At 31.0% G+C, this 18,592-nt stretch overlaps 3 protein-coding genes across 4 annotated transcripts; 1 reads left to right on the plus strand and 2 right to left on the minus strand.

Annotated features, from left to right (window-relative positions):
• Positions 1–1,274: 1,274 nt before the first annotated feature.
• LOC114162312 (uncharacterized) lies at positions 1,275–4,807 on the minus strand. 2 transcript variants are annotated; one of them, XM_028046158.2, is made up of 3 exons: positions 4,419–4,807; positions 4,184–4,289; positions 1,275–1,558 (listed from the first exon to the last, which is right to left on the minus strand). In XM_028046158.2, the coding sequence occupies exons 1-3, from the start codon at positions 4,584–4,586 to the stop codon at positions 1,476–1,478; spliced, it is 357 nt and encodes a 118-aa protein (XP_027901959.1). In that variant the 5' UTR covers positions 4,587–4,807; the 3' UTR covers positions 1,275–1,475. The 2 variants fall into 2 exon arrangements, with proteins under 2 accessions (XP_027901959.1, XP_027901958.1); XM_028046157.2 differs by having other exon boundaries at positions 4,383–4,792.
• Positions 4,808–5,645: 838 nt separating this feature from the next.
• Positions 5,646–11,282, minus strand: LOC114162208 (uncharacterized). Its single transcript, XM_028046023.2, has 3 exons — positions 11,037–11,282; positions 10,804–10,909; positions 5,646–5,985 (listed from the first exon to the last, which is right to left on the minus strand). Exons 1-3 carry the CDS (start codon positions 11,202–11,204, stop codon positions 5,903–5,905), a joined length of 357 nt encoding a protein of 118 aa, XP_027901824.1. The 5' UTR covers positions 11,205–11,282; the 3' UTR covers positions 5,646–5,902.
• A 4,147-nt stretch (positions 11,283–15,429) lies between these two features.
• On the plus strand, positions 15,430–18,592 carry SWEET17 (Nodulin MtN3 family protein). Its single transcript, XM_028046612.2, has 6 exons — positions 15,430–15,627; positions 15,737–15,773; positions 15,883–16,093; positions 16,424–16,585; positions 17,933–18,052; positions 18,223–18,592. The coding sequence occupies exons 1-6, from the start codon at positions 15,594–15,596 to the stop codon at positions 18,394–18,396; spliced, it is 738 nt and encodes a 245-aa protein (XP_027902413.1). The 5' UTR covers positions 15,430–15,593; the 3' UTR covers positions 18,397–18,592.

The raw sequence follows: 18,592 nt of genomic DNA on the forward strand, positions 1-18,592 counted from the left end.
AGACTATAACAGGATAATAAATCAGTGGAATTTCTATCTTTGGAAATAAACATAGCTACCAAATAAAAACTCAAACTCAGATTTATCAAATATAACTCTGATGCTGCATGTAGAGGCTTCTTCAGATCAGTAAAAGGAAATTCTGAGGGTTATCAGCAATGTTGCTTGGAGATTTTGTTATTCTACAGTTCTTGAATTTTCACAGGGAAACACTTATACTGATAGATAATTATTGAATAAGGAATCAAATAAAATTTTATTTAAATATGTTCGTTAAAAATATTACACACTTTTCAATATCACAAGTTTGGAAACAGGTAAAATGAAATTATATTTAATAATTTAGTTTTGGTAAAGGTGTGATAGATATATTGATATTTTATGTATGACAGAGGCTGCAAAAGGTGTTGACCATATAACAGATGTAACACCTATAAGATACAGGAGGAAGTTATCCCTGCACACGTTTCAGAATTCTTATCTTCAGTACACTCTCTTCGGCTGCTCTTTCAGAATTTCTCTTACCCAAACCTCAAAAACTTAACTCATCCAGAACCAATTAATTCAATAATCATATATAATCATTTTATTTATAAAAAAACTCTTCTTTATTAATCAGTATAAAAGTCACACTACTTTTCTTTTTTTTATACTGTCAACATACTTTTATAATATATATATATATATATATATATATATATATATATATATATATATATATATATATATATATATATATATATATATATATATATATTAACTGATTGTTTATTTTATTTTACTAACTGATTACTATTCTAGCAACTTAAATTTAACATCCCTTGTCTTGGATAAAATCAGTGATTCTTGATATTTGTCAGTTAAAACCTTATATGAAAAAGAAAAAAAAATTACAATAATAGATCAACATTTGACAATTTTTTTAAAAATAAAATAGTCTTAATAAAAATTAATTTTTTATATTTTAAAAAATAAATAAATAATAATTAAAAATCACAATCTTTCCGAAAAATCACAAACTTTATCAGAAGAATTTGCTATTTATTTGTTCATTTCCCTTTTTAAAAGTTTGTTCCATACAGAAAAAAAAAATTACATTAACCAAATGATGAAAAAAGTCAACGTTGAAACAGTACAGATCAAAACTATTATCTAAAATGCCTACAGTAATTTCCATAACCAGATACAAACCTACTGTCATTGTTTTTATATTTCAGTGCATGCTTCAGAAAGATTTCATTTTTAAGATATAATATCTTCTTCTTTGAAAACCCTTCTAAGTTAATCCTTAGATATATATATATATATATATATCCAAACCAAGAACTGGTTTACATTACATGAAATATACAAGAAGAAGAATGTCCAGCGAAGATTTTGAATGTCAGTGGAATTAATACAAGGAGGAGTGCAAGCAGCAGCACAATCACAATATAATTCCCATTGCTCTCAACATCTTTGCTACCACAATAAAGCTAGCCAGATTTGAAGAGTAAAACCGCTTTCTGATCCAAATAGAAATAAACAAAGTGGTTTGTTTCATGAGTCACATATGAGCCTGCAAAAAGGAAGAGAACTCCATCAATTCACTTTAATAGTAACTGTAGCAAAAGTATTACCAAGCTAAGAAAGAACTAGAAACTGCCTTCACTTGCATTAATCTGAATTTCATTGAAAAAAGAATAGTGTTCAATGGCATAAGAATAACAGATAAATTAGACTATTCGCGTCAATGTTTGTATAACATTTTTTAAAGAATGCAAAATGAAACTAGGAGTAGCCAAAGGGTTTATTAGGTGTCAACAACACAGGTATTGCTACAACTCTGACATGTTAGTGCTTCTTTCTATGAGTGTTTGTTGTCTAATGTTTTTGTGTGCAAGTATGTGACACTGTTGAGTTTGAAAATTCAAAATCTGCCAAACTGATTCTTCTTTGAGAAATTATTTTCACACAAAAAATCCGTACAGTTATTTTTAATAATCACGTGATGTGAAGATAAGACACAAAAGTATGGACTAAGTTAATTATATCATGCAGAGATAGCAAGTGAAAAAGTTATGGAGAAAGAATTGTAGAAAACTGTTGTGCTAATGGTATCAGTATAACTCTTTTTTTATTATGCTCATGGCCTGGATTATGTTTAAGCATGCATCAGCACGAGTAGCAATTTAAGCTTGATTAAAATTTGATTTGTGAAAGGATTTGTTAACTGAATGCAGGGGTCAGGAAAGTTTATATATGGTTCAACCCTTTGATACTCCCATGTAATGAAACAAATGCTCTCGATTAAATTGTAATACTTAACAATAAAACTACTTTAAAATGATGATGGAAGAACCACATTTTGGGACCATGTTACTAAATAATTTAGAATTAATTCTGCCTAGTTTGTGCTGTTAAGCAAATCATTACATGGCTAATCCTACATTTGGATAACATAGGGAGTTATGTTATGAAGTCAAATGTAAATGGAAAACAAAGAACTTTGCTGAAGTTGCATTACATGGACAGAAAATGTGATCATGTTAATTCTAGGTTTTACTTATAAATAATTCAGAATATGGCTACAATTCCATAATGTGGTTACTTGGATCTATCATGCAAAGTAACTATTAATGAAGTGATAGAGGGGGGGTAAAATCATAGATTCAAGATATATGAATGAAATGGAGGAATAAATGAGGTGTTCTTAGCAGTTTAAAGTAGTCACTCAAGCTTGGATGAAAATTTCATCATCGTGTAATAACATCTACAGATAATGCTCTACAGTGACAAATGTTGGACAATGAGATACCAAGAACATAAGATAAGTATTATAGAGATGATAATGTTGTCATAGATAAATGAGTATGGTCTTACAAAAATAGATAACACAAATAATGGATGAATTAGAGAACAGATAGAGGCAGTGCCTGTTAAGGGAAAGACGGTAGATTGATTTTTTGGTATTTTTGGTAGTTGGTTTGTCAGTTTAATTTTAGCAATTGCAAATTTGCAATAGATTATATCATTTTATGAACAACCTTATCTCGAAAGTGTTTGAAATTCTACTCAATACATGTACCAGATATTGACATAGAAGATTAAAACAAATGGAAAAGATAATCCATGACAGAAAGAGCTCTTCATTCTGCTTAAAATTAATATCAACTAGCGAATCATCTAAAAGTTTGAAAAGCAGATCACAAGACCAATTCATAGACTTACTCAGAACCTTAAGATTTATCATGCTCATATATTTGCTATTTTACCAGATTACGAAGAGATACAATAGTTTCATTAACATGAACTTGAATAATAATATGTGCAATCACACAACATAAATATTTGAGCAAACGCCTCACATTATGGACTGGACGATACTTTAAAGGTTAACGGCACTGAACTTGACAGGTATTTAAGACTCAAGAGAAACCATCAATTGTAAATACTTTTTCGATCTTCAAAAGGTTCTTGTTAACAAGCACCAGGGTTGTAGAATGGAGTGTTGACATTAAGATATCCATAGAAAATGAAAGACAGACAGATGAAGAGGGGAAGAATATATAACAGTAATGGCCCAGCAATGTGATTCGCAGCAAAACAACTCATCCAGTGATGATTTCATGAATTCCTGATCTCCAACTAGATAATAGCTTGAAAATTGTAGCACCCTCACTTTTCATTAGCTCATTATCAATTAGACCGTATCTAAGAATACAGAGCATCATCAAGAACATTTCATCCAACATGACAGGCCCTACATGAATCAAGTCAAGTTCACGACACTAACATGAAATATCAGGGAGCATTTGTCCCCAGCAACGCACCACACACCACAGGTCCACAGTACGTAAGTAATTGTGACTCATCAACACAACACAAACTACACCAATTAAACTAAATATACCATTCAGCTCACAATTTTCCGCTGGAGAATATAAGAAAGCAGAAAGCCTTTAAATCTTATTCTACGACCAGAGAATCATCCATATGCAACAACAACAAACCTAGGTTTCAGCATCAGTTCTAAATTCCAACCACGAACAGAAGCAAACACACAAGGACCAACCTACACAACCTTAGATCTACTCAATTTCACCAGAGAAGAGTCACATAAACCACGAATCCGAGTATACCTAAGTACCAAAATCATTTAGAACAAGTAATAATAATAACAATAAATAACAAAATGAATTACCAAAATTGCGACCAACGATGCAATGCCAAGTGGGGCCATGCCTCTTATCGAACTCCTTCTTTATCTGCTCCGCAACATCTTTCTCCACATTGTACTTCTCAAAGGCCTGATTAATCCGCAAAAAGCCAAGGCTTTACGACACAACACAGCAAGCATAAACAAACCCAGAAACAGAATCCAAAAGGGTGAACCACGCAACAAAGAAAAGGAAGAGAGGAAAGTCGTTAAAACTAACGGCGACGGCGATATCAACGGCCTCCTTCTGCATGTCGGGGATCATATCGGCGCTCTTGATGATGACCTTCTTCGGGGGAACGGCCGGTGCCGGTAACGGTTTCCGGTCATCGGTGTTAAGCCTCGCCGTTGGAGGTCCGGCAATGTTCCTTTTCACTTCTTCACTCATTTTGTATTTTTACAATTTCCCTCTTTCTCTCTCTATCTATCTGTGTGTGATATATGAAATTTTGATGATGAAGTTGGGTTTCCGGGAAGTGAAAGCGACGTGGGGGGGCTAAGCTGAGAAATGCAGGAGAAAGAAAAGAGTTGCAGTGGTAAGTGTAGAAACAGCAACACCACACCACACACTCCAGAGAATGCTTCCGAGTTCAGCAAAAGGCCCACCATAAGCACTGTTTTGGAGAATATGTTGTTTCTATTATTGAATAATAAATAAATAAATAAAATTGGTGTCTTTTGAATTTAAGAATTTTATTTTGACGAAAATAAAGTGTTCTGAAGAATATGTAAAAGGATTGTGGAGCATAGTTGGTGTGGTCTACTGATGCGAATCCTTGCACGACAGAAACTAGGTGGACCAATGGCTGGGATTGATTGAATGATGCTTGTGAGGATGAACTTTGTTGTTCTGTCTTTTGGTACCCGTGCGTCTCATGCATGGCAACACCATTTCATTACAAATTTTGATAGTATGAGTTTCTTAGGTAATTGGTTTTGTAACTTATTGCTCAATGTTACGCAATGTTTTTGCAACTTGTTGGTTAGTGTTTTAAGGAAAAATCTTATCTTATTTTACGTTTCAATGTAAACTTTTGCTTTCAATACAAAGATTTATCTTTTATCAGTTAAATATCAGTATATTTATTTTTATAGTTCGCCTAAATAACATCATTCGGTGAAGAGTTTTACTAGTTACAATGTTATTGCATTATTAAGAATCATATATTTCTTGAGGTATTATAACTTAAATGTGGTTATTAAGCATGCTTAAAGATATATTTGGTTAACTATTGTTATTTCTGGAAATACTTTCTATTGTTACAGAACATTATAAAATAACTTCATATTCCTGTAGAAATCTAACTTTAAGACCCTCTTACCGAAGCCATGTTTCTGTATAACTTTTCTGAGAATGAAAGATGTCCAAAACTTTTTTTATAACCTTTTAAGAAATATGGGAATAAATATTCTTACTTAATATTCCCAAAATGCAAAAAATACTCCATGAAACAATATCCCCGAAAATATTATTACATGCATCAGAAAGCTTTTCTCTAATTGATATTTTCTTAAAAAAATCCTGAGAAGAAAAGAACACTAATCTCAAAATGAAGTGATCCTTAAGTTGATATCCAAACCGAGAACTAGTTTACATGACATGAAATATACAAGCACAATGATACATGGAGGACTGAATACATCAGCAGCATAATCACAAGACAAATCTCATTGCTGTCATCTTCTTTGCCACCACAATTGGACTTATCCAGACTTAAAAAGTAAAACCGCTTTCTGATCCAAATAGAAATAAACAAAGTGATTTGTTTCATGAGTCACGTAGGAGCCTGCAAAAACGAAAAGAATATGATGTTTTGACAAGAAAATGTAATAAAGTAGATCATTAATCATGTCAATACTCAGTTTTTCTAGCGCCAGTAACTGTGGTTTCAATGGCACGAGTTTCATTTTCTACTTGGTTTTTTGTTGGAAGTAAAAGTACTTTTGAGCCCCCCCAACCGCATCCAAACATGCACTTAAAAGTTAACATGAATAACTGTAAAATGCTATCATTAATCTAATCATAGTGGCATTCTCATCTATATTGGCTTAAAAAATTCAAAAAGAAAAGAAGAAAAGAAACTGCAAATAGGATTATCTGTCGAAAGTGATTCTTGTTAGAGAAATTATGTGTATACAACTTCCTACAATTTTGTTACAATGGGATAAGACAAGAGTATGCAGATGAGTGATGTGATGGAGAGATATAGAGTGAAAAAGTAATGTTGTAGGAAATTGTTGTGCGAATAGCAACTCTTCTATTCTGGTCATGGCCGAGACTATGTTTACGCGTACAATATAGCATGAGTAGAAATTTAAACTTAATAGAAGCTAGGAATTATGAAAGGACCTGTTAGAGTCGGGAAAGTATATAAATAATTCAACCCTTTGGTACTCCTATGCAATGAAACACTGTTTTCTTCTTAAATTTAGTTCTTAACAATGTTTTATAAGCAATCTGAGAACAAAAATCAAAAAACAGGTTCTGAAATTTAAAATAAAAACAGAGCAGCAACTAGATGGAGCAGAATTTTGAAAGAAAGACGGATGACAAAGGAAAGATTAAAAAAAAAAGGTATAAGAAGAGAAAATTAAAATAAAAACTCGGTATTCAAGGTTCTGGTTGTCAGAGCTAGGTCATTGCGGCAGTTCAGGTTGCTAGGGCACAAAAATGCTGAAAGGGCACAACAGCTACAAAAATGCTCGGAGAGAATGGCAGTTGCCAGAGAGAAAATAATGCCACAGTGGATATTGTACACCCAAAAGAGAGACAAAGTGACAGTCAGGACCAATGTGTCTACGAAAAAGGTCATTTCCCAACAGCGAATTACCAATAAAATATGTCACAGAGGATGGTATGGCTTTGATAGCATATTGAAAGAATTGCTTGTAATAGTGTGTAGTATACACATGAGAATTCTTATTTATAATGAAAAGAGATACACTAATAAGGAACAAAATCAATAACTAATAATGAGAAATATCTGCAAAGATATTTCCGATTTGATGAAATAAAATCATGTCATACTATATTATATCATATTTTTCTATTTAATGTAATCAAATCATATATTTAACAAACTAGTTCTGTAATCAAATCATATCATATCATTTTCCATATAAACACTCGTTATCACAAAATCCTAGTGGCTGACATTGAATTTGAACATTACATTCAAGTTTGAAATATTGAGCAAGTGCAACTGCTTATATGGATGTTAGAAAATTTTCACAAGTACATTGGATGATACTGAACATTTCAAGCAAATATATGAAAGACTGAAAACTATCAAATTCTACTCTCATACATGCTAGTCTAGGTCTGCAATATCAATAGCACTTAGTTAATAGTAGACATAATAGTTTCTTTCTATTGACAGAAAAGAGCACAACTGATTCCCTGGACTCCCACAACATGAATTTTGGTAGAAATCAAATTGAAACAAAACAGTAATGAATATTTATATTGGGAGAACACTACCACATACGGATCTTCCTCAGTACAGAGAATTTAAGACAAATATGAAGAAAATTGTTAAACAGAAATGGTATGGAGCACTGCTCCTTACAATATGAAGACTGAGTTACTAGCTACGAGTGATAAACTGCTAAGAGAGAACCAGCTGCTCTCCTAACCCCAAAATCACCTTGAAACTTTTCAAGAATCTGTTCATGCCCTCTCCATTCTGTGATTCCCCCCCCTTTCTCCATCTCTTCTTAGCATGATTACCACATCCTCCTCTTCCATTCTCAAACTGCCAGCAGCCAATTGTCATCTCGATCCCACTACTCTTTCCACTTGTTTCTTTCACCTCATACACCTATAGGTCTATTTAGGCCCATCAATACTAACCCTCTATAGATTGCACCTTGTCCTCAAGGTGAAAATCAGGGAAAACCTTATCCAGAAAACTGCTGCCTCCCAAATGATACTAGACTATGGTGGGTGGGGGTATCCCTCCCATAAAGTGCCTTAAATGGAATCCATACCAAGAGATACATTGTGGGAACAATTTTAAACCAAAATTCTTCCCACACATAATCCACTTTAGGATAAGACTCACTGATCCTGTAAGTGATGCTAGCACAAAGAATGAATGGGCAGACGGAGGTCACTAACAGGATCAATGAGTCTTATCCTAAATCTAAGTACTTCTAGAATTCAATCATGACCACCCATACCTATCCAAAGCAATGAAATTCACAAAACCATGAAGGTGAATGATTTCTGAAATGAATACATCAAAACCTTCTATCACTGAAAATGGATGACTCAAATCGAGACCTTTCCTTTATTTCTAGTAATGTCCCTCATAAGATCTGAATTTCATCTTATGAATATCACTCTTCGTCATTATAATTTAGTGATATCTAGATTTTAGAAACCAATTTTGAAAAAATCATAACACCATACAATTCATCCAAGAGCTCCTCTATAACCTGAATTGGGAATTTACTGTGGGTAGTAATGCTATGGAAGGGCTCTACAATCAGTAAAAAACTCCAATTCCCATTTCTTAATCTAAAATCAGAGAATAGACTTGCACTTACTTATGTCTTTCACAAACATCTCTATTGCATCCTTTAGATGGTGGGGTACCTATAGGGCTTGATATAAGGTAATCGAGACCTTTCCTTTATTTCTAGTAAGATCACGCCTTCCAGTAGGTGGCAGTTTAGTGGCTTCTTGAAAAAACTCTTGACATCCCACCTACGGATGAAACAAAACTGGAAAAAATATTGTATTACGAGAACACTTCCACCTACGGATGAATTCCTCCTTGCGGTGAATTTTACAACAAAAGAACACAGATAAAATCTTAAATGGTATTGTAATAGAGCAGTGCTCCTTACAATAATGAAGAATGAAAGACAGTAGCTAAGGAGGTTAAACTGCTCAGAGAGAACCAGCGCCTTTCCTTACCATGAAACCAACCACCCTGAACCATTTTGATAATCTATTTAACACCCTCCATTTTGTTTCCTTATCTCTAGCATGACTCCCACATCCCCCTCTTCCATTGCCTCCCCCACCTCCTCCACCACTGCCACCTGGCAATTATGTTATTTCCTTTCTCAAGGCCTCTCTCTCTCTCTCCCTCCTTGCTTGCCACAAGCTCTTTTCCACTTTCATACACCCAAAGGCCCCTTTAAGGCCCATTTTCCTCTAGCTTTTGTCCCTCAGCTTTGCCTCCCCTGAAGCACTTTAATTATGGGCCTACGAAAAATTCCCTCTCAAATCACAAGATAGAATTCTTCTCAACCATGAATATTGACTCACTATGTAACCCACCAATGGACTAACTAACCTATATTAATCATAACATAATTAACTGCTAATAGAGTCAGTCTAACGGGCATATATCCTTGATATAACAGGGTAACTGAAAACAAATGGAAAATATTGTCAGAATTGTGTAATTTATGCATTGTATTACCTATCCGACCTATATGTGCAGGATTAATCATTACTTTTCTCTGTATCTTTGATGTACCGAACTCCTATAGATGAATGAAAGTACTAGGATGAATTTCTCGTTTAAGCACATTTTCGATACTTCTATCTCACGTAAGATATTTCATGAAAGACAGAGCACATCATTCGCCTAGAATATTAATATCAACTAATTTTTTTCTAAAAAGTTTAAAAAGCAGAATAAAAAAGAGATCAATCCATATACCTACTAAAAACCCTAAAGCTTTATCATACATACAGATTAACTACTTTGGCAAATTTCCAACTAGATACTACTAGAGAATCCCAGCACTCCCTAGAGTCATTAGCTCTTTATTAATCTAAGCGATAGACCACATATTTGCCCTCTGTACAAATGCAGAACATTGGTGATTTCATCCCACCTGGCAGGCCCTCTCCATGCGTTAAGTTTGCATTTGAGTAGCAAATATAATTTGTGTCTGTTTGGACGTTCTTTTCCATAAGGTCTTTTAACAAAGAATAAATAAATAAATAACTTTATCCATAAGCTAACATAAACCTACTTTTTTGGGAAAAAGAAGCTTGTCCAAACAGACCCCTGGTTATTATAAATTTTGAGGGACCAGAATCATGGGACACTAACATGAAATATCAGGGAGCATTTATCCCTGTCACAAAATGTAAATAGCCAATGTTATATTCAACCATTTTCTCCTCCACTAACCACTGATTCAAGAAAAGACTTCTCAAACCAATAAAGGAAAACCCCATCCTCTACAGCTTATAGGCACAATCAAAGTGGAACAAATTATCTGTCAAAGAAGTACATTAGTCATGGTGACTCATTAATACAACACAAACCACACCAACTAATCTACATATTCATATACCATTCCGCTAGTTAATCGAGCTAAGAAGAAGGCTGCAAAATCTTATTCCATAACTACAAAATCAACCACATGCACCCACAAAAGCAAAAACCTAGGTTTCAGCATCACTTCTAAATTTCAATCATGCAGAGAAGCAAACAAGGATTAACTTACACAGATCCACATCTACTCAATTTCTAGTAGAGAAGAATTACATAAACCACAAATCAAAGTATACCCTAGTACCAAAATCATTGAATACAAATAATAACAATTTAAAAAAGAACAAAAGGAAATACCAAAATTACGACCAACGATGCAATGCCAAGTGGGGCCATGCCTCTTATCGAACTCCTTCTTTACCTGCTCCGCGACATCTTTCTCTACATTGTACTTCTCAAAGGCCTGATTAATCCGAAAAAAGTCAAGCCTTTACGAAACAACACAGTAAGCACAAACAAACCCAGAAACAGAATCCAAAAGGGTGAACCATGCAACCAAGAAAATGGAAAAGAAAGTTGTTAAAACTAACGGCAACGGCGATATCAACGGCCTCCTTCTGCATGTCGGGAATCATGTCGGCGCTCTTGATGATAACCTTCTTCAGAGGGACGGCCGGTAACGGTGACGGTTTCCGGTCATCGGTGTTGGGCCTCACCGTTAGAGGTCCGGCAATGCTCTTTTTCGCTTCTTCAGTCATTATTTTCTTTTTCTCTCTATCTCCGATTGAGCTCTGGTTAGCTTTTAGGGGAAGTGACGGAATCAGGTGGTGTGATTTTTGAAACCGTATCTGAATAATATATATTTTTAAGCTAAAAAATAATTTAAAAATGAAACTTTTTAAAAATTAATAACATTCATTTTTTAAAAAACCTATAACAATATTAATGTGTTTCATTACCTTAAGTAATTTCTTTTTAAATATTATTGATAAATAGAATTATATATTTAAGAGACTTAAAGGGGGGCTTTATTAACGTGACTCTCACATGTTTCATACTTGTTTAAAAAGGATTTTGTGTCCATTGTTTTATTATTTTTATTATTCAAAAAAATTAAAATAAAAAACAGACATTTTTCAAAATCATCTCTAAATCATAAAAAATATGCAATGATTTATAAAACAAAGTTTAACACTTTCTCTCTTCTTTTTTCTTTTAACAAAATGAGGAAAACTTATATCTTTTTTCGTTGTTTTGGAAGATATATTTCTTGGAGCAAATAAAGTAAAATTGGCTCTTTTGAATTTAAGAGTTTTATTTCAAAATAGAATATAGTAGTGGGATTTTTGATAAATATATAAATTTAATTGTGAAGAACACCTCTGAGAACCTTGCAAAGAAACAAATTAGGTAGTGTAGTAGATTAATATTTTTAAAATTGGTTTGGTAATTGAAATGGTCAAGATATTAATTCAATGTTTAGTAGTTTAAATGCTTGTAATTAAGTACTTTAACCTTCAACATAGTAGTCAATACAGGAAAAAAAATAAAAGGTACTATAAAACATGATAAACTTAATGAAATTTAGTTAAAAAAATTAAATTTACACATTTAATGAAAGACTAAATTAACATAAATATTTTAAAAAGAGTTAATTATAATTTTCACTAAATTTTAAAGATAAAATACATATTTAATCCTTAAAAAAAAAATTTTAATGGTGAAAGAAACTTTCTTTAAGAAATTGATATGTCATCAACTTGAGATAAAATGTATTATATATAGTAACACCGAATTAAAATTTACTGATTTTTAAGTCATATTTATTAAATGTTCACGTGAAATAATATGTACAAGGAAAAAAAACAAATTATTCATTTAAAGAATTTATTCGAGAACATCATAATAATATACAGAAAATTTGAGTAATTGTGTCATAAAAGAAATTACAAATTTATTAAAAAAAATCATAAAAAAGTTTGGAATTTCTTTCGAGAAAATTGAAAGAAAAGATTTTAAGATATCTAACTACAAAAAATTGATTGTGTATTTTTGTTTAAGTTTTATGTTTTATTTGACTGTATTTATCCTTAAATGATTATTTTCATTTTGAACTTAGTTAAGTTTTTTCTTTTGCAAGTTTATGTCTATTTAGTTTTGAATTTAACGTTGAAGAAATAAAATTAATTTATAATAAATTAGTGGGCACAACTTCGTCTTAAGTTAGTCTTATAATATTGAATTAGATTCAAAATATACTTTTTAATATTGAATGAAAGTTATGGGTTTATTAATGTTTGGTTAAAAAAAAGTGATTATTTCATTCCCCACAAAAATATTGATATAGCTTAATTCAGTCAAATGAATATCTTTGTCTTGAATTACCAAAATCATAATTTGGAATTATTTCGAATTGAATCTGATCGTTCGTCATCATCTGATGCAAACGAAGCACATTCATGTGAATTGAATTCTATAATCTCTTATTCTTTCTATTGACGAATGACTTTCAATTTTTATTTAGATAAATAATAACTATCATACTAAATTGTCATAAAATCTAATTTTTATGTTTAATAATTTATAGTTTCAATATTAGTTAAATCCATATTAGTGAGTTGTTTTTCTCTATCGATTGTTTCTTTAAATATTTTCTTCTTACGTCAACTTTTGAATTTGAATTATATTTTATTATTTTTTTTCTTTGAGTTCTTAATCACTTGACTCTATTTGTAGGTATAGTGTTATGAGATATGTGGTCTTACAATATCTTGGTTTTCTAAACGAGTTATTTATTAAATATTCAAATTACTTACAATAATTTAATAAGACTTGATTAATTTTTTATAATGTTTTTTTAATCGTTTAGTTTATTTGTTTTGTTTTCCAAATTTCTTGATATAATTCCAGGTTCATTATTTGGTCTTTTAAAATTACTTAGTTTAACTTATTTCTTGATTTGATACTCAGTCTATTTTTAAATTTTCTTTGAAGTTTTCTTTATTCTCGACAACTTGAGTTCACGATAAATTTATTACATATCTTTTTTGTTTTTAGTACAAATTTGTAATAGGTTGATTGAGAGTTATTCCTTAAAAATTATAAAAAGAATTTGAGGAAAAAAAATATGTATAACCTTTTAAGAGTAACACAAAAAATAATATGATATTCCAATTGAAAAGGACCACCAACTTATACATGACATACTTTGAAGGCTCACACTTTCCTTCTATATTATGAAAAAGGAGAATAAAATAATAGAAATATAAAATTTTGAAAAAAATATGAAGAAATAGTTTTTTTTAATCCAGATATTGTGAAGAAAGAGGAAGAGAAAAATAAAATGAGTTTAGAAAGAAAGAAATGCTAGAAAAAGAAAAAAAATGAAGTTACTTTTAAATTCCTCTAATAAAATGATTGAGAAAAAATCTTTAAGGGGAGAATTTTAAAATTTTGTTCTCTTTTTTATTCAAATTATGAGTCTAGATTTTTTTTTAAAATCGTCACTCATTTGAATTTTTTTTGTTCTTGCCTATATTATTGAGACATGACAAGAATAATTCGGAGAAAGACAAGAGATAAATAAAGAACCAAGGAAATGGAGATATTTTATATATTAAGTTGTTTACTTTTAAATTTAATAAACATTATATGGACTTTAAAGAACTTTTATCTTTTAAATTTGATAAATATTGATTTGCATCGGAGTTAATTAGTTGTGAAACTTGTTAATAGTCAATTAATTTTGATTGTTGTTTGATATATATTTTGTATAAAGTTATAAATATCAATGTTATTATTAAGCATTTTAAAGATTTTATTGTCAAGCTTTTTATTACAACAAGCATATCATATATTATATGAATATTTATTTTAATTAAATAATTTTTTTTTTTGGAAAATAGAGTAAAATGAGTTAAGGTATAAAACAAAATAATTAATATAAAAATGAATTTAAATTTTGGAATTATAATATAAGTTCAATTTGACTAAGACATCTTAATCTTAATATTGATAAAAAGGAGGAAAAAACTTTAAACTCATGAATGTTTAAAGAAGATATAAAAGTTAATATACGTGACGAGGAATAATCTTAAGAACTTAAGAAAATTAACAAAACAACAAAGATAAAAACATTCTCTGTGTACAAATTTGACAAGTGTCAGAATTATATTTCAAATGATAAATGTTTCACCTGACAAGTTTTAACACATTGTGGTTCATTTCATTTGTGACATTTTTTTCTTAATTTAAATCAATTTTCTCTATTTACGTTATAAACACAATCATTTTCCATATATATTCCTTTGAATATGAAATCTGGATAACAACGACAATCCGAAATCATCTTTGCCGTTCATTACTTGGTTGATGATTTTATAAATAGAACTAAAATTACTTTAAATAGAAAAATAAAACAAGCACCTAAAGTATATAATCTAATCTAAAATTGAATAAAAGTTATAGATATAAAAAAAAAAAAAAAAAAAAAAAAAAAACTCTCTAAAGTTGTGTAAAAAGATAGAGACACGTGTTTTTTTTCTTTTCTCTCATTTATATATGACTAAAGTTTGTGGTTCTTAATTACTTAACCTTTTTTTCTATAAAAAGACGTGAGGCCACTCATCATGGCAAATCAATGAGACAGACATCGTGAATATTGTTACAATATTTTGATTAAAATTTTCAAGAAAACTTTATCTTTCACTACTAGTAGTTTACTAATTTAAAGTATATAATATGTATTACTAAAATAAATTCATTAAATGGTTCTTTACAAAAATTTTTTGTAAAAAACAATTTTCCCTGTGAAAGCAATTATTCTGTACCCTAAAGCCTGATTTAAGTTATCTAAAAAACGTGTAAGTGTTAAAAACAACACATTTTGAGATGGGAAAAAACCTGTCTCAACTAGTGGCCATAACTCCACCAGCCACTGTTTAGGAGCAATAATTTTTCTGGTTTTGACGTCAATTTCTTATGATATTTTCGTTGTCAAGTTTCAATTCTTGTCCAACACAGGTTACAGTCTTTCAACACCTCTTTCTCACCCATCTTCTTCCATAAATATATGCACAGACACAGAATTTCAACCTAACCATTCTCAAAACAACAACCTATACTTTATTTCTTCTGCAAAACATCATATGGAAGACCCCAGTTTCGTTTTCGGAGTCATAGGTAACACACAACAACATAGTACACATTTTCGTTGTTCCTGTGACACTCTCGGTTTATGCCCCCAAAAGGGTGTTTCATCAATGACTTTTCTTTTCTTTGTTTGATGCAGGTAACATCATCTCAATTCTCATGTTTCTTTCTCCTGTGTTAGTTCTCTTAAACCAGAAGAATTCACCTTTTGTTACTTTGATCTTTAGATTATATTTATAGATATTGATTGATATCTGATGTTAAATTTATTGCTAACTGATGCAGACCAACATTTTGGAAAATAACGAAGCACGGATCCACCGAAGATTTCTCAAGCCTTCCATACATTTGCACATTGCTTAACTGTTCTCTCTGGACTTACTATGGAACCATCAAATCTGGAGAGTACCTAGTGGCAACTGTTAATGGTTTTGGCATCTTGGTCGAGACAATCTACATCATTCTTTTTCTCATATATGCACCAAAAGGAATCAGAGTAAGTATATTACTCTGATCGATATATTAACATAAACTTAGAAGTTTCACGTCGACCAGAGATAAGATCAATTCATAATATATAAGTGGGTGTAATTCTTACCTTACATGTCAGTTTTGTGAAATTGTATTAAGCTTAAAGCTCACTTTTAACATTGTATCAGAGTCTGATTAAAGACTATATTAACAAATTTTCTTAGACATTCTGTTCTATCCACTAAGAGACTATCCACTAATTTCTTCTCCCACTGAATGCAAAAAATGTAGTAAACAAGTTTTTTTCAGACAGAATTAAGTGGTGTTGTGATGCATCAATCTGATTCAATTTCAGGCTAGAACTGCGATTCTGGCTGTGATTTTGGATGTGGTGATCTTTGCAGCAGCAGTAGCTACGACTCTTTTAGCTTTGGAAGGAGATTCTCGTAGTGGTGCAGTTGGTATTATGGGAGCAGGTTTGAACATTGTTATGTATTCTTCACCTCTTTCTGTCATGGTAAGTTTCACCAAATCTAGTTCTGTATCTCTATTTTCTTGAATTTTTTTCATCAAATTTCACACACAGATTCAAACTTACATGTCACTGATTAAGATTCAGTTATACCTATAAGTATAAACCAGTTTCTATATATATAGAAGCTGCAAAAGACAGCAGAAATTGATGCATCAAAAATAGGCAATCTAATGTTGCATGTTTCTGATCGAAGGATTCGATTATTTAAAAGGGTTTCTTTTTTTCTTATGTTCTTGGAGAAACCTCCAAAATGTCCTTGTTCATGATACTGTTTCTCTTTGGTTTTCTTCGTTATGGAATTTGTGTCCCACTGGTCATAGATTTTTTGAACAGCTTCTCCCACTTGCTCAACAATCATGGCTTTTTGCTGAACTAGATCCAGCACGTGATAAATAGCATTGCACCTACTAGTTACACCACTGACAACTACATCATACCACACCCACTTCTTTTCATCCACTTTTCTCTTCTAATTCTCTCTTACCACCATTAAAAGTTTAGGTTATTTCCTTTTAAAAAATCTTAAAATCAATCCTCAAATAAATAAATAAAAAAAATTCATCTATTTTTTCTCCATGTTCAGAAAATGGTTTTTTATTTGAGATTTTTAAAATGGGACATTGATTTCTATTAACATTTTTATTTTAAAAACTATTGATTATTCGTAAAAAAGAAAGACTACTGACATTTTTTAAGTATAACCCTCGATTAAGAAACAAAAAGAAAGTATGGTTGTTAGGTTGAAAAAGTATTCTAAGTATTAAATGATAAGAGAGTACGTGGTTTAAAAATCTTCCTCTATCTTACACAGACTATTTTATGAAATTTGATGTAAGAAATGAACCATTTTTTTTAATTAGTTAGATCATATTCACTTTTGTTTAAATGTGTCAGTTTGGTGTCTACTTCTAAAAATGTGTCAATTTAGTTTCAACTTCTAAAAAAGTGTCTTAATCGAGGTTTTTTTGGACAAAAATTATTAAAATTGTTAACTTAATTCATGATTTTTACCACTAAATTTTAATGTAAATATCAATACTTAATTTTGTAAGTCATTCTAAATATCGACATCATTAACGATGTTAATAACTTTTTGCTAAAAAGGACCTAATTGAGACATTTTTTAAAAGTTGAGACTCAATTGATATCTTGTTAAGTGAGTATCAAACTGATACATCTAAATAAAGGTGTGTATCATCCGACTAATTAAACTATTTTTTTTATTAACTACTAGTAGAAGATTAACTATGTGTTATTAACCTACTTTCCGATTCATTTTGCTTTTTAATCAATAACTATCATTCTTTTAACTCTTGTATTCATTTTCAGAAAACAGTAGTGACTACAAAAAGTGTGGAATATATGCCATTCTTGCTTTCATTTTTCTTCTTCCTAAACGGTGGCGTTTGGTTGTTATACGCTGTTCTTGTTCGTGATGTTATCCTCGGGGTAAGTTCAAAATTTCAATCACAAATAAGTTTATTAATCTTTATAATAACTATCTAAAAATCAGTAAATTGTTCAAGAATTTGTTTTTAGAAAATTGAATTAAAAATTTGAAGAATTTGTCCCTTTAAAGTACTAATCACTACTTTGTTATATATATATTGAAACAAAAGGTGCCAAATGGTAGTGGATTTTTACTGGGGGCTATGCAACTGGTGCTATATGCAATATACAGAAATGGTGGAAAAGAAGATTCAGAGAAGAGATTGGAAGAAGGGTTGCAACATGAACCACTAATCTCAGAGACAAATAATGAGTCATATCAGAGGGAACACAGGGCCACCTAGGTTGCTTCAACTTTTATGCACCCTTCATCATTTCACCTCTTTTCTTTCTTTATTTCATCTTTTCAAATTATATATCAAAAAGTAATTCAATGTTCAATTGCTTTGTAAATTAATCCAAATAGAGAGTGTTTCAAACAAAACATGTGAGATAAATGTTATTCTTTTTTTTTTTAATCTGTCACAAATATTATATGGA

The sequence above is a fragment of the Vigna unguiculata genome, chromosome 9 (genome assembly GCF_037176805.1).
Source record: "Vigna unguiculata cultivar grain cowpea cultivar isolate G323 ecotype 2 chromosome 9, ASM3717680v1, whole genome shotgun sequence".
Taxonomy (NCBI): domain Eukaryota; kingdom Viridiplantae; phylum Streptophyta; class Magnoliopsida; order Fabales; family Fabaceae; genus Vigna; species Vigna unguiculata.

Excerpts from the sequence above, each read along its gene's own strand:
- LOC114162208 (XM_028046023.2), bottom strand. The coding sequence starts at position 11,204 with ATGACTGAAGAAGCGAAAAAGAGCATTGCCGGACCTCTAACGGTGAGG. Across the intron at positions 10,910-11,036 it reads CCGTTGATATCGCCGTTGCC|GCCTTTGAGAAGTACAATGT; the intron begins GTTAGTTTTAAC and ends CGGATTAATCAG. Across the intron at positions 5,986-10,803 it reads CATCGTTGGTCGTAATTTTG|GCTCCTACGTGACTCATGAA; the intron begins GTATTTCCTTTT and ends TCGTTTTTGCAG.
- SWEET17 (XM_028046612.2), top strand. The coding sequence starts at position 15,594 with ATGGAAGACCCCAGTTTCGTTTTCGGAGTCATAG. Across the intron at positions 15,774-15,882 it reads CTCATGTTTCTTTCTCCTGT|ACCAACATTTTGGAAAATAA; the intron begins GTTAGTTCTCTT and ends TAACTGATGCAG. Across the intron at positions 18,053-18,222 it reads TTCGTGATGTTATCCTCGGG|GTGCCAAATGGTAGTGGATT; the intron begins GTAAGTTCAAAA and ends TTGAAACAAAAG.
- LOC114162312 (XM_028046157.2), bottom strand. The coding sequence starts at position 4,586 with ATGAGTGAAGAAGTGAAAAGGAACATTGCCGGACCTCCAACGGCGAGG. Across the intron at positions 4,290-4,382 it reads TTCCTCTCTTCCTTTTCTTT|GCCTTTGAGAAGTACAATGT; the intron begins GTTGCGTGGTTC and ends CGGATTAATCAG. Across the intron at positions 1,559-4,183 it reads CATCGTTGGTCGCAATTTTG|GCTCATATGTGACTCATGAA; the intron begins GTAATTCATTTT and ends TCCTTTTTGCAG.